This window comes from Lepidochelys kempii, chromosome 4 (assembly GCF_965140285.1).
Source record: "Lepidochelys kempii isolate rLepKem1 chromosome 4, rLepKem1.hap1, whole genome shotgun sequence".
NCBI lineage: Eukaryota > Metazoa > Chordata > Testudines > Cheloniidae > Lepidochelys > Lepidochelys kempii.
Genome location: NC_136383.1, coordinates 11,193,738 through 11,218,536, shown reverse-complemented (window position 1 = coordinate 11,218,536; position 24,799 = coordinate 11,193,738). Strand labels below are relative to the sequence as shown.

At 39.3% G+C, this 24,799-nt stretch overlaps 1 protein-coding gene across 8 annotated transcripts in view; it reads right to left on the bottom strand.

The window, feature by feature from the left end:
- Window positions 1-5,709: 5,709 nt before the first annotated feature.
- ANKRD17 (ankyrin repeat domain 17) overlaps window positions 5,710-24,799 on the bottom strand; it is a 132,988-nt gene continuing 113,898 nt past the window's right edge. For 6 of the 8 annotated variants that reach the window (XM_073340370.2, XM_073340373.2, XM_073340371.2 and 3 more), the window contains 10 exons: window positions 23,948-24,119; window positions 22,278-22,725; window positions 21,126-21,281; window positions 20,712-20,861; window positions 18,587-20,238; window positions 14,195-14,392; window positions 12,811-13,059; window positions 9,387-9,562; window positions 8,872-9,036; window positions 5,710-6,778 (listed from right to left, as the gene is read on the bottom strand). In XM_073340370.2, the coding sequence (XP_073196471.2) occupies window positions 6,719-6,778; window positions 8,872-9,036; window positions 9,387-9,562; window positions 12,811-13,059; window positions 14,195-14,392; window positions 18,587-20,238; window positions 20,712-20,861; window positions 21,126-21,281; window positions 22,278-22,725; window positions 23,948-24,119 (3,426 nt within the window). In that variant the 3' untranslated portion in view covers window positions 5,710-6,718. The remainder of the gene's footprint in view (window positions 6,779-8,871; window positions 9,037-9,386; window positions 9,563-12,810; window positions 13,060-14,194; window positions 14,393-18,586; window positions 20,239-20,711; window positions 20,862-21,125; window positions 21,282-22,277; window positions 22,726-23,947; window positions 24,120-24,799) is intronic. The other 2 variants (XM_073340374.2, XM_073340378.2) reach the window with 2 other exon arrangements.

Sequence of the window (24,799 nt, the reverse complement as noted above, 5' to 3'; positions counted from 1 at the left end):
CAGAGGTCACTCTTGTTAATATCCCTGCCCTTACCAGGCTTCTTCCATTCATCCCTGATCACTTTCTCAAAGGAGGAGTGAAGGGGTCAGACAGCCTAAGTGGAGGAGCTTACACCCAGGGGTTCTCAAACTGCGGGTCAGGACCCCTCAGGGGGTCATGAGGTTATTACATGGGAGGTTGTGAGCTGTCAGCCTCCACCCTAAACCCCGCTTTGCCTCCAGCATTTATAATGGTATTAAATATATATATAAATATATATAGAAGTGTTTTTAATTTATAAGAGGGGTCGCACTCAAAGGCTTGCTGTGTGAAAGGGTTCACCACTACAAAGGTTTGAGAACTACTGTTTTAAAACCACACAGCTCACCTTCTTCAGTGGAGGAGGCAGAAAAGGACTCATCTCCTGGGGTGGGTATGCTTTTTCTTTCCCTGTTTAGATTGTTTTAGCATGCTTTGGGAGTGGAGAATCCCTGCTGTGACTTTGGGGAGGTTTTTTGCAGCTTGCCTTCCTTAAGGCCTGGAGCCCTTTCGAGAGGTCTTTCTCAGAATCCTCCCTCCTGGGTCCCATTTCCATAGTAAAGGGGGAAGACTTGTCAGAGCACTCCTGGGTAGGTTGGGAGCTGATTAGAAACCCTGCTTCTTTCCTTAGGGCACTCAGGACCCACTAAGATTTGGGGATGATGTGGCCTTGCAAACCTCCTCTCTTCAGTCTGTAGAGAGGTCCCTTGGGACTTACCTCTAGAGTTGAGTAGTCAGGGTGCTCCTCCCTTTTGGAGCCTCTCTCTTCTTTGCACTGGGATTCGTGGCCTATTTTTCCTCCCATTGGAGTCACAGCTGCATTGGTGGGCAGGGACTTGCCTGAGTTGCAGCCTTGGGTCCCAACGGATTTAGGGACGGAAGGCTGGGCACAACTTGACATCTGCTGAATCTGGAAACGCTGCCTCACATGTAGAGTACCACTTGGATTAACTCCGTGCTTTCTTGGCTGTTCTGCCATGCTGTAAACTAAGGACAGAGGAGCCAGCAGGGAGATGCTGCAGTGGAGGCTCAGGGACGGTTAACCAACCTAGGGAGGAAGAGGAATGCCAAAGAGGGAGAACAGCTCTCACTGACCCAAAAAACTGGGCAGAAAAGTTAAAACAGTGGGAATAAGGGCAGGAGGGAAAAAACATCACTGTCTGCTGCTGCAGAGATGGAGAATCTAGCAGCAAGCAGGATCAGTGGAGGCATGGCCAGACCATGCAGCACCAGAACACTGATCTAGCTACATGCTATAGAGAGGAGAGCAGCCCAGATGTCTAGAAAGGTGGGAAACGCTGGGCTGTATAAAATGGCAGGCAGAAGTAGTCTAGACAGAGGCCAGGCAATTTCCACCTTGCATAGAATATAATGATCAAAACTGTCCTGAGGGGATACCCAGCAATTACAAACACCCTGGCTCTGCGAGCTGCTGCAAGTAAATCTCTCACGCACCCATCCTAGGTATTTCCATACACAGCACTGCAGTATGCAAAAGTTATCAATATCACCTGACCTACTGCCCTGAAATTCAAAGTTAACATTTAAAGCAAATTAAAATCCTTAGCTTATCTGATGAGTGTGCCAAAAAGGTGTATACTGATGTGCCCACTCAATCACGGGGAACTGACCAACTCATTTCACATGCCTCAAATGTTGGACCTGATCCAGCTGTCTTTCAGATCAGTGGAAAGATTACCATTTACTTCAACAGGAGTGGATTGGGCCTATGCTAATGTATTTTAGTGATTACCAAATAGGTCCAGATTTAAACCATTGATTTAGGAATGAAAAGGCTCTGTTCCCCTTTACTAAGCTTTTTACCATTCAGTTGCCCTCTGATTGTGTATATCTTTAATTAGCTGTTGAAGAAAAGGGGAAACCATGTAAAGTAGCTTGCAAATCATGTCATAGATTCCTTAGTTAGGTCTCTATGAGTGCTTACATTGCCTCACCTTGTTCGTTTCCAGTAGTCTTTTTTCATTTGCTTCATTTAATCACCTGGATGTCACAAATGCAATGTAGGTGTCCTACTACAGCTTCGTCAGTCTGGCAAGTAACTGTAAAGATTAAATGTGTTCCTTTTATGTCATCTGTTGTGGGTAACTACGGACCAAGAAATTGCTAAAAATGTTGCAGTTATTACATTTTAATTTGGATGTTGACTCATATGATGCTTGATCCATATGTCAAGGTTTAACTTCACTGCAAAAGTGAGATCTTTCTCTTCATGAGTATTTTATTGGTGATTTAATTCGCTAACCCAGGGGTTCTCAAACTGGGGGCTGGGACCCCTCAGAGGGTTGTGAGGTTATGTGGGGGGTCACAAGCTGTCAGCCTCCACCCCAAACCTCACTTTGCCTCAAGCATTTATAATGGTGTTAAATATACAAAAAAGTGTTTTTAATTCATAAGGGGGGAGTCGCACTCGGAGGCTTGCTATGTGAGAGGGGTCACTAGTACAAAAGTTTGAGAATCACTGCTCTAACCTTACCTGATACGGAGCTGTGCCAAGGTTGATGCTAGATTTCTATAGCAGTATCTGCTGTAATTTTTTTTAATCCCAAAGAATTAGATAACCTCTATAAACTGTTTTTACACAGTGAAATCTTTAAGTCACTCACGAGTGACGACCAGCCACATTATTCAATGGAAAATATTTAAGTATTTCAACCCAAATCATATACTCTTTCTATGGTCTGGTATGGAATAATCCATATAGCGTATTTTTAAGGGAGAAATTTTACTTCCAATGATACTCGAAAAAACAAGTTCTGGTAGCTACTATTGATCCCCTCCCTGGCAATGTAGATCTGTAAGAACAGAAGACCATCATCAGGAACTTAAAACTGAAAATAGTGAATTTAAAAATTGGTATGGCTAATGCACACTGACATCCACTAGCTTTATGCATCACAGAATTCCTGCATCACAGTGAATATACAAGTGCTAGAAGTGTTTTGTTCTTGTATTTTAACTACGTAGAAACAGTCCTGGTTCAAGAACAAGCTATTTTTGTTTGTAGGTCAAAACAAATTACAGATGGTTTCAAGTATTTTGTGATGTGAGATTAAAAGAAAGCTCAGTGATTTTTGGATACACAAAAATAAGTCTAAACTTAACCCAGTGGACTGATTTTGATTTCTCTTTCCTGCCCCCAAATGAAATTTGACTATTACAAGATTTTAGTTTTAGCGAACCTCAGAGGTTTAGCATCTTGCTTCATACATTTATCTTTTAACTTAGTTTCCTTGGCCCTGGATTTATGGAGACAAAATGACTAAGGGTATGTCTACACTGCAGTTAGGCACCCTGGCTGGCCCATGCCAGGCTCTGGCTTGTGGTGCTCAGGCTAAGGGGCTGTTTAATTGCAATGTAAATGTTTGGCTCTGGGACCCCGCAAGGAGGGAGGGTCCCAGAGCTCAGGCTACAGCGCGAACCTGAACGTCTACACCGCAAATAAATAGCCCCTTAGCCCAATTCACCTAGCGCAGGCCAGCTGCTGTTTTTTAATTGCAGGGTAGACATACCCTCAGGGTCATACAACATCTCGCGTGAATTCGGTGTTTAAGGAGATGGCAAGTGTCAAAACCAGTGTAGAATACCATTTGTACACAGTAGGCAGAAATTTTGATATCCATCAAATCAGTTTTGAAATTTATCATTGTTCACGCTATAAAATTATTATCCTTTACAATGAAGGGAGAAGATAGTTTAAACTAAGAGCTAGAATTGCATTTTTATGAAATACCTATTCAGTGCAAAGGCATCTGACAGGTTTGCCTCCATCACAAGACGGTAACTATATTACAGTACTTTATCATTGAGTGACAAACAGATTACACAATATATTGGGATATTTATCATCCTGGGGTTTAAGGGGTGAACTAACTCATGGCTTATATTTCTTGAGTTATGCCATTCCTTAATTAACAGAAAAATGAATAAAGTATTCTGCATATACACACTCCAATAATCTATGCATATGTATTTAAAAAAAAAGATAGGGAAGACCTACCAGGTCTCAAAAGAGTATGTTCCTTTTTTTATTGGTCAAATAAAAGGCATTACATTTGAAATATAAAAAATGTATCTGAAAAATGTTCCTAGTACAGACTTCTAAAAACCCCAGTATTTTATTTAACAAGCCTGATCCCACAAACGAAACATGGGGCATTCCAGCCTATATTCCGGTGTCTACAGTTTTGTTTTCAAGTCAACAAAATACAGATAGCTTTATAAGAAACCACATCCTAAGAAACTCCGTTTTTTTGACCCACAGAATACATTTTGTTGTAATAAATATTGAGCAGTATTTATTCCTCAGAAGGATTATTTCAAAAGAGTAAAAATAATCCCTGTTAGCACTGGAGAAGCATTAATAATAAAATTATAGGAGAGTGGTAAACGTTATATAAAATACCGTAATAGCATTATTCTCCACTCATAGTAAAGTGCTGAAATTGAATTTAAATTGTTTTTTATTAACAGCTGTTCAGTTAAGTATCCATTTTGATCCAACTAATTCTTCATACATTAGATTTCAGAAGGAGGAATCACATACAGCTGGAAAAATGAGTTTACTTAGATTTAGAGCACCACCTTAGGGCATGTATACAGATACTGGTATTCATGAACTTCTGGACGTCTCAAACGTAGCATCTCAGTATTTAAAAGGCTGTATAATAGCTTTGGAAAAATCATTTTTCCTTCTGGCTTTAAGAGAGTAATTATAGTAAGTTATGAAACAGCATTTTAAAAATCCAGTTTTATAGTCAACAAACAAAATTAATCTAATTAATTTGGGATATTCATTCAATTAAGATTTATCTAAAGTTTGTCAGGACTCTAATTCACCATATAAAAGGGTGAATTTGATTGACACTGTACCTTAAAAAGCTTTACCTTTTTACATTCTTCTATTTCAAAAAACAAATGATAGACAATGTTGGATTTGTTCCCACAATATTACAGTTAATTTGTAGATCTAGTTTATAAATGTGGTTATACTGTATATCACACATACACAGTCATTTGTGTTATAAACTGGGATCTTGGGTTAAAATAGCTTTGTGTTTCAAGCTGTCAAAGGCTTGCCTTATAGTACTTCTGAACTTGCTCTACAGCAGGGGTTCTCAAACTGGGGGTCGGGCCCCCCTCAGGGGGTCGCAAGGTTATTACATGGGGGGGGTCGCAAACTGTCAGCTTCCACCCCAAACCCCGCTTTGCCTCCAGCATTTATAATGGTATTAAATATATAAAAAGTGTTTTTAATTTATGGGGGGAGGGGGTTTGCACTCAGAGGCTTGCTATCTGAAAGGGGTCACCAGCACAAAAGTTTGAGAACCACTGCTCTACAGTTTGTTGATGTTCCTTTGCAGAGCATACTGGTGTTTTCACTCCAGGAAACTTTAAAAGCAAAACATGATAAAAGCTATTAAAGATGATCATTTACACAGAAATTTCATTTTGGAATGTTCAAAATTAACTTTGATCAGGCAGACGCACAGTTCAGAATAAAACATCGCCTGCTCTAATTAAACCACTAATTCTTGAAAAATAAGCCTTGGTTTGGAGGCAGTTTCATTAATAAAAAGAAAAGGAGTACTTGTGGCACCTTAGAGACTAACCAATTTATTTGGTTAGTCTCTAAGGTGCCACAAGTACTCCTTTTCTTTTTGCGAATACAGACCAACACGGCTGTTACTCTGAAAAGTTTCATTAATGAATCTCTACTACTAAGTGCCAGTGGGTGTGCTTACTTTTACTCCAACAGCCAAAAACAGTTACAAATTTTTCTTCTCTGATGATTGGGAGGAACTAGATGGATGCACTTAGAATGGTCAGAGAACTAAACATACCTCACTGCATCCACCTATCTGCAAGAGTCATTTGTAACAGACTACTGCAGGATGGCACGTTCACTAATATTCACTGGGGAACTCTACTGGTGTTAGCATGGAGACAGTTCTGGAAATGCCAGAAGGCTATAATCTCAAGAGCTTTTTTTTTTTTTTGAAAACCCTGCATAGAAGAAAATGGAAACTTACTTTTAATATGTATCTGGTTACAAGAGAAAAATAAACAGATGTATGACTTTTCAAAAATCCAAGGTATATAATTGGGGAAACCCACTGATAATTCCCACTTTTATACTGTACTTAAATTACACAAGTAGAAAAGTTATGCTTATTAATAGTTTAATGTATGAAGGAAACATCCAGATTTCTGAATATGAAGGTACATATCTCACATTAATTTAAGTCTACATAAAGTAGAGCCTCTATACTGACATATTGAAATTTACTTTCTGCTTAGCCATTTCTGTTATGTAAACAATTGTACATTTATTTGCCATTCTAAAACTTCAGGATCAAGTTTACATAATTTTGCTAAATTTCTGTGTTTGCTCAGAAGCAGTTTACAGTACTAAAACCAACCAGCCAAAGAACAGTTTCAACAGAAAGTTATGTCCAAAAATAAAAAAAGAAGAGTAAAGGCTAACTAAGTTGAAACATATGATGGTGGGGAATGGGCGGTCACAATGTTCACAGAAAAAGGTCAGTTAGTAAGTTCTTCTGCAAAAGCCTACACACTTCAGTCAAGCACATCAGTAGAATGATTTGGGAGCATATTAAACGGCCATTTGTGTTTTCCTCTGAATAAAAAGCAATCTCCAGGCTAACAAGTTGATCCCACTCAGCCAAGTTGGTTCATATGCACACTGTTCATGTGAGGTGTCCAAGTTCCAGTCCACACCTGAAAAAGAAGGTGGTGTGTTATGAATGATGTATTACAAGGATGCTTTAGAACGGGGTGGCCAACCTGTAGCTCCAGAGCCACATGCGGCTCTTCAGAAGTTAACATGCGGCTCCTTGTGTAGGCACCGACTCCAGGACTGGAGCGACAGGCGCCAACTTTCCAGTGTGCTGGGGGGTGCTCACTGCTCAACCCCTGGCTCTGCCACAGGCCCTGCCCCCACTCCACCCCTTCCTGCCCGCTCCCCTGAGCCTGCCATGCCCTCGCTCCTCCCCCTCCACCACCCAGAGCCTCCTGCACACCACAAAACAGCTAACTGGGAGGTGCGGAGGGGGAGGCACTGATCAGTGGAGCTGGCGGTGGGCAGAAGGTGCTGGGAGAGGGGGGAGTTGATAGGGGGCTGCTGATGTATTACTGTGGCTCTTTGGCAATGTACATTGGTACATTCTGGCTCCTTCTCCAGCTCAGGTTGGCCATCCCTGCTTTAGAACATTTAAGAATTTTAGGCTTAGCTAAGATGTTTACAATACAAATGTATAGTGCCTGCCTTCATTTTTCACTTCTGTAATTGTTGCATCTATTAATAAACTACACCAGGTTATTTTCTTAAATGTGTTTTCCTCTTGTAATACCTAAGAGCTGAGATGTGAAGAGATTATTTTCATCACTTTCACCTTCCTGCCTGTGCTTCTCCCCTTGGTCACACATCCTACCTACACAATACCTTCAGTACTACCTAGAATATTTCCCCTTCAGCAATTTTTCTGTTGCTTTCAATAAAAAAATTAAACTTTCATGCCACAGAACAATGTCTCACTCCACCCTCATATACTATACTGTAACATTTATATTAGCTGTATATCAGGAAATCCAGCCTCCTAGGATCAAGGGGAATAATAACTAAGGCCCAAAACCTGCAACTGGATCTGCTAATGCTATGCCTGCTGAAGTCAGTTCAGTTTCTGCATGCATGCAGGGGATCTTGCAAACAGTCAGTTACAAGGTCAAGGTGTAAAGCACCATGATTTGGGGAATTACAAGGTGTTTCACTTCAGCTTTTGAAAAGGTCAGTGAACTAAAAAATTAATTTTTGTTATTGTTTTTTTCCAATACCTAGTACCACGTTCACTGCTGGAGTATTACATGAATACTACATGTAACAAAGTAAAATCTATTTGGGTATAACTGATATAAATACTTTAACAGAGTTCAATATATAAGCAACCATGTTTTATACAGTTAGGTATATAGTTGGATTTGGCTGGAGGAGGAGAAAAAGCATACAGGGAATCCCTCCCCTTCAACTGCACTCATGCAGTGAACTTCCATAATTCGGCAGAAGAATGAGGCCACTTGTGCAGCCAGCAGTGCTAGAGATCCCAAAAGGGGCAATGGTTAAACTGATGCAGGAAGGGCCAACTCTCTCCCTGGGCACTCCGAGCACTAGTGAAGGCAATATGGCTCAAAAGCATAATGCTCCAGGTCTAGTGCTGTGACAGTCTCACCTCCCACTAAGAAAATCAAACTATATGCAGCGGTGAATAAAAGACACTTCCCAGAAAGGTGACTTATCAGTTCTATCACATCTATATAACTTCTAGTACTTCTATAGTAGCCAACCAGCATTATTTAACACATTTAACAAAAGAGGTAATGTAACACTTGAAACAGTTACTATAAGGGCTTGTCTATATGAGGAAATTAACTCTAATAGGTATTCTGCAATAGCTGCCCATGTGGATACACTTATTCTGGAATAGCTACTATGCTTAAATTCACACCATGCCTTATTCTAGAACAACTTCCCCATGTAGACAAGCCATCGATGGTGGTTTGCTTATTTTTAAAAAGTAAGTGGAATTTATTTTACACTTGTTACATACAAGTGCATTAGGTGCTTCAGTTGTAATTAGCAAGGGTAAATCAGATTTATATTAGAAAAAGCAGAAAGACTGGAAATACACAAGTTTTTATCTTTTGCATTATACACCTGGGGAATTATTTGTTTTTGTATCTGATTATGTTGAAGATAAGTCAGGAATAATAATAATAATAATAATAATAATAATAATTAAAAAAAATCACAGTATTACCGTTTGAGGGCCATTGTTTTCTGTGGAATTTGAAACCATCTTTATCAATGAGTTCCAAGATGGGTCAGCAGCATGAGGTCCATTAAACATAGGACCTCCATTACCATCTGCAATGGGTGCTACAGGAGGAATCATTGCATTCCCATACACAGAGAAAGGCATACCCTTCAGGGGGGAAAAGTTAAGAATCAACATGTATATAAAGACACACACACACATCAAGTAGCAATAGAAATTATCGCTTTACATTTTAGAAATTCCCTACATTTGTATTATTTAAAAGAGTAAGGTTTTAAACATTTTTCCTATCTGCTGTACATTTACTTTTTAGTATCTGATTAGTAGTATATTGCAACTGTTCTGGAGAAAAATAAAGATCAATAATACTCTAACATACACTGCTCAGACTGTTTTGACTGGACAGTACTATAAAATGTCTACTCGTCTTAAGGAACAACATAGAAATACTGAAGTTCCTACACTAAGGTGGATGCCAGAAACATTAGGATTGTTACCCCGACTTTAGGAAAATCCATATATCCTGCAGGAACATGCTGATGGAATGTACCGGAAGGGGTTACAATTCCTGTACTGTCTCGCTCCATCGTTTGATGTGAAAACACTCCTGGATCAGACATTGGCCTGTGGATCATATGACTTCCCATTCCACTGTGACACCAATCTACTTTATCTAGCAAAGAAACAAGTACAACGAATTATTACATTGATATTAATAAACTTGTATGGGCAGCTAAGACTAAAGTCCTCTGCATTAAAGCACTTCCGCAACCAGAACAGTCATTTGCTCTACAGTAACTCTGGTTGTTTGAGATGTGTTATCCACTCAGACTATACTTTTGGGGCATGCATACCAAGAATGGAATCTGTGTGGACAATCACTCGAAGAAATCCCACTTAATGGAGGATGTTGAAAAATTACTTCTAGTCAAGGAATAACTTCCACAATATTTTCTCCTTCATGTTATGGATACTGAAACCTGCCCCTTAGGGCTCTTGTACTGTGGTAAATTGAGGACTGCATGGTCTCTTATAACCTCAGTTTTGACTGATACTACAAATGGGCACTTGTCAAAAGAGATGGTTTTATCAAAAGGTTCCTGAAGCTCACAGGCAAGCAAGAAGATGCATTCCACAAATGGTAACATGAAGAGGCAGGCCACTTGGAAGTTGGTGGTTACCTAGGGACCAGTGATCATGAACTGATTACATTCAGTATGGGAAAACAGAGGACACTCTCAACCAGTTAAAGAGACAGACGGTGTTTCTAAAAGGCTAATTTCCTAAAGCTAAGAAAATTTATGAGCAACATTGATTGGGAAGAAAAACTTAGGAAAATGTTAAGAATTGGCAGGTCTTATAGAACAGTTTATCAGACTGGTTATCAAACCAAAAGTCATGATTACACAATCAAGAAAGAGGACTTTGCCTAAAAAGCCCATCCTTGTTCGGTGGCGAGGTAAAGGCATCAATCAAATTAAAAAGCCATACATTTACAAATGGAAAAGAGGGGAAAGAGTTGATAAATATGATGAAAGGCAGAAAACTAATAAGGGATGCGAAAGACACCAAGGAAAAATCTGCTGCTGGCAGAGCTGAGGACAACAATGAGTTTTTAAAGTGTTTTAGAAACAAAAGAAATCTTAACAAATGGTATAGGACCCAATGCTAGATGAAGATTGTAAAATTGTTAATAATGATACAGAAAAGGCATAAGTGTTCAATAAATATTTCTGTTACAAAGCAGAAGTGTACTCATACCACATAAGAATATGTAACTACTGCCCAGAGAATTAATAACTAAGGAGGATGGTAGAAAACATCTACTAGGGTTAAACTTTTTTTAAACCAGCAGGAGCAGATAATGACATCAATTGTCTGAAAAGAGTTGGCCAAGAAGATCCCAGGCCTGCTGATGCTAATTTTTAATAAATCATGGAATACAGGGGAAATTTCAGAAGACTAGAAAAGAGTGCTAATAATGTGCCAATATTCAAAAAGGGCAAGTGGGATGACTGGATAACTATAAGCTGGCTAATCAGTCCTGGACAAAATAATGGAAAAGCTGAAATGGGAGTGATTTGATAAAGAATTAAAGGGCAGGAATACAATTAATGCCATAAATCTCACAATTCTATGGAAAATGGGTCTTATGAAACTTGATTACATTCTTTGAGGAGACAAGAAGCTTGATTAAGGTCACTGAGTAGATGTAAATACTTTGTCTTTTGTAAGATGTTTGATTTAGTACTGCGTGACATTCTGATTATAAAATTAGTTCTATGCAATATCAATAGAGCACACATTAAATAGATTAAGATCTAGATAAATAACTGATCTCAACAAGTTTTTAAATGGGAATCATCACTGAAGGAGGATGATTTTAGTGCAGGTCCACAGGGATTAGCACTAGGCCCAATACTATTCAACTTTTTCACTAATCATCTAGAAGCAAATATAAAATGATTGCTAATAAAATTTGTGGATGACACAGATAGGCAGAGCAGTAAGTAATGAGAAAGACGGCGGTCATACAGACAGATCTGGATCGTTTGATAAGCTGGGCCCATTCAAACAAAATGCATTTTAAAAACAGCCAAATGAAAAAGTATACATCTAGAAACAAGGAATGAAAGCTCTACCCTACTTACAGAATGGAGGACTGTATCCTGGAAAGTAGTGACTAAAAATGATATAAGGTTCACAATGGACAAGCTACTCAACAGGAGCTTCCAGTACAACACTCTGGCAAAAAGGGCTAATGCGATCCTCAGAGGTATAAACAGGAGAGCAGCGTGTAGGAATAGGGAGGTGGTTTTACCTCTGTATATAGCATTCCAGTGTCGGTCTCAGCAGTGCCACACACAGTTCTGGTGGCCACATTTTAAGAAAGATGTGGAAACATTGGAAAGGGTACAGAAAAGAGCCACAGAAATTATTTGGGGGCTGGAGAAAATGCTTTCTTAATGAGAGGCTTAAGGAGCTCAACCTGTTTAGCACATCAAAAAGAAGACTGAGAGGTGACCCGAATGCAGAGTATATGTGCCTTCACAGCAAGAAAATACCAGCTACTAAAGGGCACTTTAACACCAAAAGGTATAACAGGAACCATTGGCTGGTAGCTGACACCAGACAAATTAAAATGAGAAGTTAAGCACACATTTTGAACAGTGAGGTTGATTAACCACTGGAACTAAACCACCAAGAGAAGATATGCTTTAGCCAAACAAGTTATTTGGTTCAATATAGGGGTAACTGGATTCAGTGCAATGGCCTGTGATATCCAGGTCAGACTAGATGATCCGATGGTCCCGTCTGGTCTTAAACTCTCTGAATCTGAACAGAAAGTATGACAGTTCCTAATATACAGAACAGCAAATTCCATAAAAGAAGCAAAACTGAAAAAAGGTTACGACTGTCTCCAGAGGAGTCCCCTTCCCTTCATCCTCAAGAAACAACTATCCCATGCATTTCCTCACTCAACGTCCTGTATTGCAACAATCTTCCTCATCAAGAGAGAGTTCTGGATGAGAGTCCTTTCAAAGCCCACTAATACTGCTCTCCTAGGCTGGTTGCAGGAGTAATTGTAAAAATTACAGCTAGATTATCTAGTTCATCCGGGGCAGGGTGGAACCTACCTGCTTTGTTATTTATGGCGTTGTGCAATTATAACAGCAACAACATGTCACAAGCAGCAAAGCTTCACAACCAAAGGTTCTCTGCTACCTTTCAGGACACAACTTCAAACTGGACAGAGCAGATATAAGACCCAGCTCTGAGACTTGGAAATGGATGTATAATGAGCAAATGTAAATTCTGAGGAATTCAATTTATACAATGCCTCTCAGTTCTAAAGCATGGTTATTAAGAAAAGCAATATGACTATAGAAAATTGCATGCCTGTTAGACAATACTTCATACCTTGATTGCCACCTATCCCTTCAAAGGACCAGATGCCACTATGCCCCACGGGAGTGGCTAAATTGCTCCCAATAACGGATGGAGTAGAAGTTCCAGTTTGTCTAATACGTGCAGAACGTTCAGTCCCAATTGGAACAGGAACCTTTCTGTCCGGAGACACATTGCTGGGCTTTCCTGACCCCAAGGACACTGCTGAAGGGGTAGGAGATGGTGCTCTAACTCCAGATGACACTGACTGAGCAGTAGATTCTACAGAAAATAATTGAAAAATTACAGAAGTGTGTATGTATATTTAGTATCTTTGCGAGGCCTAGTTTGAGATAACAAAATGAATTTCCACTCATAGTTCTGTTCACATATACCAACACTAACCCATAAAAGAAACCCAAGCTTTTGGAAGTAGATGATTCAGAAGAATCAGCAGGCATATTATGATAATCTGAAGTGTTTTAACCCCAGATCACTGGTTCAAAATACAGCTCAAGCCTTTATCACTTGTTTACTGTTTGGTGGCTTATGTGAAACAATTATTGTAAGTACTTTACTACCGCAGACTCTGTACAATTGATCGTAAAGATACTGTTAAAAAGGTCATTTTCGGCATTATCAATAAAGATTGGCAATTAGAAAGGGTTAGATTCTGGAGCATATCAAATAAATTAATGGGTTCTTTTCAAAACATCTGCATCTCATTTAGCCTGCAAAAGTCCTAATAAGAGGACTTCAGATTTTAATACTGTGTTGCCAATGGCTTAACCTTTAACTTTCTTCCTTAAATATAAAGGAATCAGTTATCTTTAAATTTAAAATTTGTTTTCTATCATAACATATCATGGCTGCGCTACAGCAAAAACTGTAAAAGTCACAATTATAGATGAAGATATCAAAGTTTACAAAACACAGTCTCTCTCCAAATCTATTTAGTGGTTATTTTAAAGGGTTCTAAAAACAATCAATTCATCATAAAAGAAACAATATTTGTTGGTAGGATTAATGAAGACACTACCACATCAGTGACACAGTTCACTTTTGGAAGAGTATTTTCTCAACCAAAAGGGCTAAAACTTGAAAAAATCCTTGAAAAAAATCCCCCAATCTAAAAGGAACCCCACAGAGGATTACTGAGCAGCCCTAATGCATCTATTGAGATCAAACCTTTCATTTAACAGATTTCTTCCTCAATTCATTCTGTAAAATAGAGTTTCAAAATCCATCTTCAAATACATATGGACTTTAACAACAATGAAACAAAAAATCCTAGCAACAAGCTTAGCCAAAAATATCAAGTTGATTAATTAGGAAGCTACATAGACTAGGTAGAATTTGCCAGAATATTCTGCCTTTACAATAATTTCTCACTAGTTTCCTACTCAGTAGAACTCACCATTTGATGCTGATGAACATGGAGGCAATAAACTAAGTGGGGAAAAATGTTGTCTGTTAAAATTAGCAGCTGAAGGTGCTCCGCCCAGGGGTGGCCCAGGTGCATATATCTGACCGCCCGAAAGGTTCGAGGCAAAGTTACCCAAATGTGCAGAAGAAGGTGTTACAGAAGCATATGGTGAATCCATACTGACAATACCTATGAAAGAAACTGGCAGAGGGTTAGTCCTCACTGAAAGATGGTTCTAATTAACATCTGTGTAAGGAGGAGATGAGGACAATGGGAAAACATTTGCATCAAATTAATTTCTTCGTCCATCACAATTATTTGACATTTTGATCAATTAACCAAGTCTTTTTAGCTGTTCTCTTCATTCACACAACTACAAGTAGGAGAGCAACAGAAGTGAGTACTAAAAAACTTGGAAATGGAGTGTGTCAGAGGAGTGAGGAATTAAGTAGTTCTGAAAGGTTTAAAACAACTCTAAAATAAATGAGTGAATGAGAAAATAAGTATGCATCAGTACTGAAGCTGGATACAAATAAGTAGTAAGAAAATAAAAGCCCCCCCCCCCCCCCTAAAAAAATAAAGAACTTTTTGAAGAGGAAAACTGGAAGTAAAATAATGCAGGAAAATTGATTGGAAAATACCAGTTGAAGACAAAATGTGAAAGTAAAGACCTGAAGGGAGTTAGCCAGTAAATGTGATGGTGGGGGAGGGGCATGGAATGGTGGGGGGGTTTTTTGTTTGTTTTTTTAGAAGGACTGTCAGTTTGGAAATCTTTCATATTTCTTGTTCTGAGAGTCTTAATAAAAATATTATATTTAAAGACATAAGTAACATTTAAAAATTATGCTTTACTTTTATGTGGAGGTCTTGAATTTAAATGAATGCAATAATAATTAGACTGTAAATAATCCTATAACTAGATACCAGCATAACAATCTAGCATTTTCCAGATCCACAAATCTTTCAAACTGATATTGTTTGGGACTAGAAAAATGATTTTATAGTAAGTAATGGAGACTCCATCCGGCACCGGGAAGGTAAAGTTGTGATTGTGTTTAAAATTCACAAAGTATTTCTCCACTCCCCTTTTTTTTCCTTTATTAAGAAAATACTTAATATATGTTCTATAATCAGCATGAAGCCATGTCATCAAATTATGGAAACATGGTTCCAGTTATACAATGGAAAACAGTAAACTATCCAAGCTGAGAAAATGTACCAAATAATAAATTTGCAAGAATTTTTGCACATTGGAAATTTTTTTCCAAGTTTTGCAGGATGAAGAAAGTGAAGAATAAAATGTAAGAAAGTTACTATATTTATTAGAGCTGAAATACTTAAGGACTCTTGTCTCTGCCCCAATATGTATCTTATTTTCCCTGTCCTTGTATAGACTAGGCAGCAATGTAGGTCAGACAAAAAGAGGGGTCAGGATTTCAACACTCAACCTGCCAGGGATGGGTAGGAAACTGTCCAGAGAGACAGCTGAAAAGTTTTTATCCATCGTGGCTGTGAATATTACTTTCCTGTGAACTAATGCAGTACTGTCTTCCTGACTCTGCAGACACAAAGCTCCAGTGGCTGCTGCTGCTGCTCATACTGGTTCTTTTCCCAAGCAGTAGTTATGAAACTGACATTGCTTAGTCAGTGTCACTGTTCTGGGAAGCAGTTAAACTGGTCTGAATTATGTGAATTTCACTCAGCTGTTCATGGGAAAGCTATGGACAGCAGTAGAGGCAAGGACTGAAGCTAAAAATTGGAGGCAAGAACTGGAGCAAAGTAGCAGCCACTTGCCCTACCTTGAGAGCAGCCAGGAGGTTGGGTTAGAAGTATCGTAGGTGAAACTCCCTGAGACAGTAGCAAGGAGGCTGAGAAATGGCAAAGACATACCCCTGTACCTCTCAGCATAAGCCCCCAAGCAGGGTTAAAGGTTAGCACCCTGGGAGGAATCCCACCATACATTCTTCAGGAGTTAGGAGGGCTGGACTTCTCATAAGGGTTTGCCCCTGAAACTCTTCGCCTATCTTTTGTAAATTATGTTTGTAATTTTTTTTCAAGCCCTGCTAGCAGAGATTTTAGAACCTTGTAAAAACCACTCCAAACCTACTGTATTCAATGGAGGGGAAAAAGTTACAAAAATAACCCCTGAAGTCCATAAAGGTAGTCTGAACATCGAACAAAGTATAAACATAACAGCTTAGACATTTCATAGTAGGCTTGTGTTTGCAGGTCCATGCTAGTGTAATGGCTTTCCTAAAATCCACACCTGACGTTTATGTCCACTGACATAAGCGCTGGGGCATTTCTTTTTAAGCACTACTCCAACTTGCAACTAATACATTATGATGTATGCACTACACAAAGCTATCGTTACCCGGCCTTTGTGTACTCTGTAGCATGACTGAACCAAATTCCAAGCACCCCCAAATGCTGCTATAATATTAATTTATTATAGCTCTATGAAATATTATAGCTCATGGACCGGCTGTCAGCAGACCTCAGACTCCAATCTGCAGCATGGCTTGGCAAAGCATCGTGCATTTTGGAATAAGGCTATAAAAGTCACTGACCGCGAACAGAGAAGTGGCAAGAAAGGAGTAGTAGTTTTTTGTTGTGTTCTCCAGGAAGCCTATCCCCCTGATCTTCAACTATTGCAACACTGTCCAAGAGACCTGGCTCAGAGCCTCCTTCCCCCACTTCCATGTGTGCCAGCAAGAGGGGAGCTTGTATCACCTTGGTTCCCCACATGCCAGCAGCTATACTATTCTCCACATAGTATGGATAGGCCACTTTACACTTCTCCCCAGTCCCTAGCCACAAGTTGGAGGCTAACTCTGGCTTCCTGAACTCTGCTACTTGACTTCATGGAAAAATGAGGGACTGCGTTCCTCATAATCCAATTAACTCCCTGTTAGAAAAGCTGGTGAATAAGCAGCAACTCCAGCCAGACCCAAAGGGAGACTAACAAAGTTCCAGATGCCTAGCAGCAGCAAAATGGCAAATTCTGTGACAAAAATACTGAATTCCATGGGATCTTGGAAATATGCCCAAGTCCCTGGCATCACTGTCCTGATTGAAATGAACTGGGCAGTCCAAACCCCTTAAGTGCTATTGTCTTAGACCCTCTGCTAACACAAGAAGATATCAATGGTTCACTTTTCTCTAGAGGCACATTTTCAAAGTTATCTTCACAGCTAAGAGAGCTAGGGTTTTTTTTTTTTTTTTTTTTTTAAACACACAAAAGCTGACATTCTGAGCACAACTATTCAGCAAAAAGGTAACTTCCAGTGCTGTGGATTACATGGGACTCTATTGATATAAATGCAGCTCAGCTCTGTCTCACTAAAATACCCCTCGCTATTCAAAAGAAACGGATAATAAGGCCTACATTTTGCCAGATATTTGAAGAAGACCGAACTCTCTAAAATTATTTCAAAATCAACCCAAGTTAACTGGTGCACATGAATAGGTTACAATGTAAAAAATAAACTGCATCTCTCGATTCTCTGATATGAATCAACAGAAACAGATCAAAATTTACAACTGTTCTTCACTTCTTTAGGAAGTCATTGCTATACTTTTCTCTTGAAGGCAAAACGCCACATACAAAATCCACATCCCCTACACACTGGACAGAGTCAAAGTACAAAAAAGCTCGGTGTACTCCATAGCAAGTTGCTGGTCTGAATTCTGTGACAAAACCCTGCATGAGTGCAGCAGACTGGAAATTCTCCTGGAGATTTTTGTTGAATTAATATGAAAATGAATAATAAAATCAGTGAAGTATCCCTTGTTTTATATAGTCTGATTTTAAATTAATTTTTAACTCTGTTCTAAAGTTTCAATATGCTATAGATTTATATATTGGCTATGCAGGACTATACTACAGAAGTTGGCAAGGGATAAAGAGGGAGGTTTTGTCAGATAAGCAGTGACAACTGAGCCTTTTGGTACCTCAGAAGTTGGGGTAGATGGATCATTCTGTTAACGGTTTCAGTGTTGATAATTTTAACATGCTAACATTTTGACTGTTAACAATGGGTTTTACATGCAATACCTCAAATGAGATGAATAGGGCAGTTCGCATCTCTCAGAGATGGTGTCAGGCTGCATGCACACTCATGAAGACGGCAGTACATTAGTTTACATTCAGAAGGTATCTTTGTAAGGGCTAGAAATATAATTTGGGTTAAAAATGCAATCTGATACTTGAAAGCACAGTTCCACTACAAGGGACAGATTCAAGAGCAGATGAATTACAGAATACACAATTCAGTTAGTTTAAAGAACCCTAAAAGAATAGGCAGAAAATATTAAGTGTTCCAAATTGCAGGCATTTAGCTGAGGGACATATTACTGAGTGCACCACAAACACACACTTACCTGAGGGACTTGGAGCTGGCCTTTGTAACGGTGGCCTAAAACCCGGGGCTTTGGAAGTATCAGACTGATGCAAGGGTTCCGAGTTTGGCAAAAACGAAGACTTCCCTGATAGAATGGACTCTGGTGTTGTCTGAGATGAAACTACAGATCCACCCCAGAAGGCATGAGCAGAAGTGGAACTGTTCTCAAACAATGTGCTAAAGGGCCCAAATGGCAAAGACGCACTGAAGTTAGTACCCATAGATTTGTTTGCTGGATGGGCTGAATTTTGAGAAGCAGTTTGTGTACTTAAGGTAGAAGGAAGCTGCACTGAAGAAGGAACACTGTGGGGCCTTTTAATGTGATTTACATTGAGGACTGCAACAGAACAATTCTGCACAGGAGCTGGAGTCTTGTGAGCAGTATTTGCTCCATGGGCAGGTGGTTGGATAGCAGGGGTTTCCATTTTAGCTGGAGGTTGAGTTGATCCCATTGATGTCGGAGGCAAGGGATAGGTCATGGGGGCATTCGTCAAACCTACCACTGGGGCAGATGAGCTTGTTGTTGCTAAGTTTGGAGGCACAACCATTCTAGGATCTGGTGGAGGAACCTGAGGTTGCTGTGGAGGCGGTCTTGCTTCTTGAGAAAGAGATCCTGGAGACTGTTGGTGAGCAGGGTGCACTGAGGAACTCCCAACAGAACTAGCATTCAGCTGTCCACTGCTGGCTGAATTACTTGTTTCCACTGCTGGTGGACTAGCTGCTTCCTGGTCAGAGGAAGATGCCCCTTTATTCGGAGAGGTTGTTACGCAGTCCAAAGGACTGTTTCTAGAAACCGCTACTGGCTGAGCTGGTGGCGAAGGGGATGATGGGGATGAGACAGGGTAGTGTTCCTTGGCAGTAGGGATGGGATATGTGGCATTTGTAGGTGCTGTACTGTTGTTACTTGCTGTGGTTGTGATTGTGGTTGTAGTGGCATTAGATGTTTTCACAACAGTAACAAAAAGCTGCCTTCTGACTGAAGGTGAACTGGGACTGCCATTTGTAGATGAAACAGGCACAGCCGAGGCCGTTGAACTCGTTGTAGCTGTCGGACTAGTAGTTAGAGAACTTGTTGAATTCACCTGAGAACCACTGCTGTTCTGACTGTTATGGCGAGGCACCATGTGAGGTTTAGGTGAGTTAGTAGCTCTTGCAGGGCTCAAAGGCCGAACAGGAAAAGGACCCCAGGTAGACTGAGCTGGTGGAAAAGTACCTCCAAAGTGGGTCATGGGCAACCGAGGTGGACGGATTTGTTGGAAAGTTTGAGCAGCAAGTAAAGCATGTGCAAACTGTGGAGGAGGATATGCTAATGGAAGAGAGACTGGAAAACCAGGCCGCACATTATTCACTGGATTCTTGACAGTTTTGTGTGCGGGTGCTGAAGAAATTGCAGGCACAGTGAGTGCTGTGGCTGTTTGAGATGTTGATTGAACAGCTACAGTGGTCACTTTGATTCCCATTAGTGAACTGTTAACAGCTGTAGTGGCAGCAGTTGTTGACGACCCTATTTTGGAATTTGCTGCAGAACTTTTCAAACGATTCTTTGGAATGAGTTCATCAATTTCCTTATCTGGATCCTTAATAAGAGCATTGATCAACTGTGTTGCTTGTCTTGTTGATTCTGTGCCACCCCTGCAATAAGAGTAAAAAGAAAGGGAGGAAGAGTATAGTTATTCTGATTTAATTTTTACCCTGAACTTTTACACTATGTAGCCCAAATGTATGTTTTGAGGTTGTCAACCACTTTATTATAGATAAATTCACAGTAAGATATTTTATGTTAAAGGAAACTAGACGTTTAGCTTCATATGTAAAGAATGTAAAAGGCTGAAATACCAGTACCCTAAGCAACAAAGGCATTGCATAGTCCACAAAAAATAATTTATCTCTCCCACAACTACAGAACAGAACCAATTTTCCCTATTCTGCATGAAAATCAATTATGCTTCTCAAATGATTTTTTAAAAATTGTTGCTCACTTAGAAATCCTGCAAGAAAAGTGGTCTATTAAACCAAAGACTACGCTTTAAAATTCATTCTTCCCATTCACTTTATAGAAATTATTCTTTTAAAAAGTAGTAAACAATGCCAAATAAAATTTTTACCTGATTGTTATTATTCTGTCCCCTGTCTTGTCTTTCTGTTTGTCGATGTCTATATGTGCTCCAGTGAACTCCCGGATAGCATTGATGTTACAGCCTCCTCTTCCAATGACTCTGGAAATTACTGTTGATGGGACAGAAACTTTTTTTGATCTACACAGAAAAAAAAAGTATTAAGTCAACTGGAGAAGTGTTGGTAGTCTGAAATAAGATGAGCATCAGCAGGAAGCTATTAAGTTTGAGAAAGAGATCCCAAGTTGCTGTTTAAGAGGAGAAATTTATCACTTCTACTCTCAAACTAATACATTCATTTTAACTGCAAGATGGGGAACAATGAAATAAAAATGTTCTGTCAAAAAAGATACATAAAAAGGGGTAACACTACTGGCATGTTTAACTTTGCATATGCACACATACCTTCTTACAACCTCCTTCCATCCTTCTTCTCTCTTCTGACCACGTTTAGGGCTAGCTATGGTTAATTTTCCATTTGGAGAAGAAAGGGGAGAAGGTCCAGATTTTGTGCAAGTGGACAAGGAGTTGCTGGTTACTTCACCGATAACCTCAGACAACCTTTAAAAAAAATAATTCAGTGCTTTTAGATAAATTATTTCTTCAGACTCAGCGTAAGACACAAACCATGTGGCCATTTTTCTTTAGCCTTTGGTCACTAAGCTTGTTAGGAGCTCCAGTATTTTAGAAAATCATAACTTGATAGTTAGCACATATCTGCCCAGATACATAAGTGCATTAAGCACAAGTGATCATTCATTAAAGATAGTTAATATACATATGCAGCAAAATATCTAAACAGTATTTTAGCAGCTAATAGCTAATTTGGTTTTGCTATTTTTTCCCCTTCTGCTGAAAGCTAGGAACAGGTTCATTGCATCTGAGGAAGATGCAGAGAAATAAACTACCTAGAATACTGGAGAAGCAGTATATATATCAATAAAATAGCAGTATGGACTTCATTTTTTCCTCTTATGTGTCTGACAGGATTAGGATTAACCAATCAGTATGAATTTGTGTATGTGGCATTTTGGAATGCACCTAGAAACATAATATTCAAAGTTTCATTTGAACTTCTAAAACCACCAATGTAATATCCACTGGATTAGGTGCCACTTGAACTCAGCAGCAGGGTACCTGAAATCTATGTTAAAATACTCCCCTTTTACTTGCTGGCATTGCTAAAAGACTAGCCACTAGCCATGGTACCTGTTGCCAAAGAACACTTACTATACTAACGATGAACTGACTGAAATGCTTCTGTCTGGGAAAGCGTATATAGCAAGACAACCCACTGGTTAAAGATCTGTGGGTAGGCTTCATGCCTCAGCCTACTGGTTTAATATAATTCATGATCTGAAAAGGTTTGGTCTCCTCACACAATATTTACATTCATATAAATAGAAAAGCAAGGACATTTGTGCTCTTATCTATTTTATTCTTGTACTTTACAAGACTTTAACAAGGCTATGAAAAACAGATCTTGAAAGTCATTTTCAGCAGGAAGTTCCAATTATTTTATACTGGGAGTTATTACGTACGGTCACAATAACTTACTTTATTGATGATTTGCCAGAAATTGCTTTCCTCTCATCCTTTGGAAAAGTGACAAGTACCGATGGCTGTTTCTTGTTGCTCAGCGTGTTAGTGGCTGCTGTGGAAGAATGACTGTCGCTTTTGTGGCTGCTGTTGCTATTGCTGCTTTCGTCACTACAGCTGGAAATCCTCATGTTGTCACTGTCACCACTTTCACTGGTACTGCTGCTCTTCGACTCGCCATTGGCTTTTTCTGGTTGACCATAGGAGATTGGGAGCTGATCATCAAATAGAATCTGAACATTATCTGGGTGAATTTTGTTTTTCCTGCTTTTCCTCTTGGAGCTGGTTGTGGTGATGGTATTGTTCCTTTTCCCATGGGAACCTGCTAACGTGGTCCACGTTGCAGATATACCTATGGTGGTTGTGGTGGTGGCACTAGGAGGCTCCATTAGGACCTCAGGCTCATCTGATTAAGAATCAAAAACATTACTACAGCATGAGGAAATGTCCACTTCCAGGATTTTTATGTCTTTAAAGTCACACTTAGCAGATCAGGCAATTTACTATTAAAGTTTAGTAACGGTCTTGAATGACTCCATGGGATAATCATCAGCCAATAACTGCTAAGACAGTTACATACAAATAATGCAGAAATTGTCACAGTGCCATTATATAAACCAATGGTACGCCTTCGTATTGCATTCAGTTCCAGTAACTCCGTCTCCTAAAGCAGTGATTCTCAAACATTTGTACTGGTGACACCTTTCACATAGAAAGCCTCTGAGTGCACCCCCCCCCACCAATTAAAAATTCTTTTTTATATATTTAACATAATTATAAATGCTGGGGGGTAAAGCGTGGTTTGGGGTGCGGAGTCTGACAGTTCGCGACCCCCCATGTAAGAACCTTGCAACACCCTGAGGGGTCCCGACTCCCAGTTTGAGAACGCCTGTCCTAAAGGGTATCGCAGAAATAAAGGGGGTTCCAAGAGTGCTTACAAAAATGATTAAGGGTATGGAAAAACTCTCACATGAAGAGAAACTGAAAAGACTGGGTTTATTGTTTGCCTTTGAGAGGAGACTAATAGTAGGGAACATGATACAAGCATACAAAATAATTGAAGGTGTAGAGAAGTTACCAATCTGTTTTTCATGATACCAGAACAAGGGGACATTCAGTGAAATCAAAAAGTGGCAAATTCAAAACCGATAAAAGGAAATACCTTCCCATACAACAATTAATTAGCCTTTGGAACTCATTGCTACACGGTATCAGAGCCTAAAGGATTTGATATTATTCAGATAACAAGAATAGGGGGAGAGTTTTAGCAAATATTAAAAACAGAAGAGCTCTGGAAAGGATATAAACTCAAACTTCAGGACAAAGCCAACCACTATGGACTAGGGGCTAGGAGGAAAGTTTCACGGTGGCCAGGTTATCCCGTAGTTGCTTCTGAAGCAGTTGGTTATGGCCACTGTCAGAGACAGCATACCGCCTAGATAGATCACTGGTCTGATCCAGTATAGCAATTCCTATGTTTAGTAAAATTTAAAAGAAATGTTAGATATAGCAAATATGGATGGATTACATGAAACCTTATATCAAAGTACTGATAAAAAAAGCTGTAATAATGGGAGTAAAAAATGATGGGAAAAGATTAAATCTATGGAAAACAGAAATAAGACTACCTTCAGATTTCAGCTTTTCCTTCTCTTGAGCAGCTTGTAGTTCAAAATTCTCTTTATTTTTTGCTTCTATTTCTTCTAGTTTTCTTCTTTGTTCTTCCTTTTTCTTTCTCCGTTTCTCTTTTCTTTTCTCTCTTTTGGCAGCCAAAGCCAGCCTCCTGCTTTCTTCCCTCAGCTGTAAGTCAAGAACATTTTAGCAGCATGAGAATATTGCAAGTTGATAAAGAGGAACCATGCACCTTGTTCGGGAGCAATGTGAATGCTTCAAGACTACTACTTTTTTACGTTACAATTTGTAACTGTGAAAGTCAAACCTCTAATTTAATCAGTTAAATTATGTTTAAACGTCAAAAGGCCAATATTTTCCACTGACCTGCACTATGGATCTCAATTATACATTTAACACTGGTTTCACTTGCTGAACTTCCTTTGCTGCTAATGGAAATTCTGCACATGTAAACAATACATATTGCAGGGGAGAGGAGAATTTTACCCTATATTTAATCTTCAAGCGTACCTACAGAGCATGTGCATATGAAATCACAAGCCAAATCAAGAATGCATGAAACTTACCAAAAATAATGAAGATAAACCATTTTCAATTAGAGTGAGATGGTAAAATATAAGCTTATTAAAAACGCTGCAACTAATGTGGCACTAGAAGCTTAAATTATCTGATTGTATTTTTTTAAAAAATACAGATTTTAGATCAAATATATTTGTGCTAATCTTATCAGGTACAGACTCTTCATTAAGCTCAGTTTGTACAAAATAACTTTCTGCTTCATATTAATCTTTTTGGGAAATGCTTATACCAAGAAACAGTGTCCGTACACAAGCATTATTTTAATGATA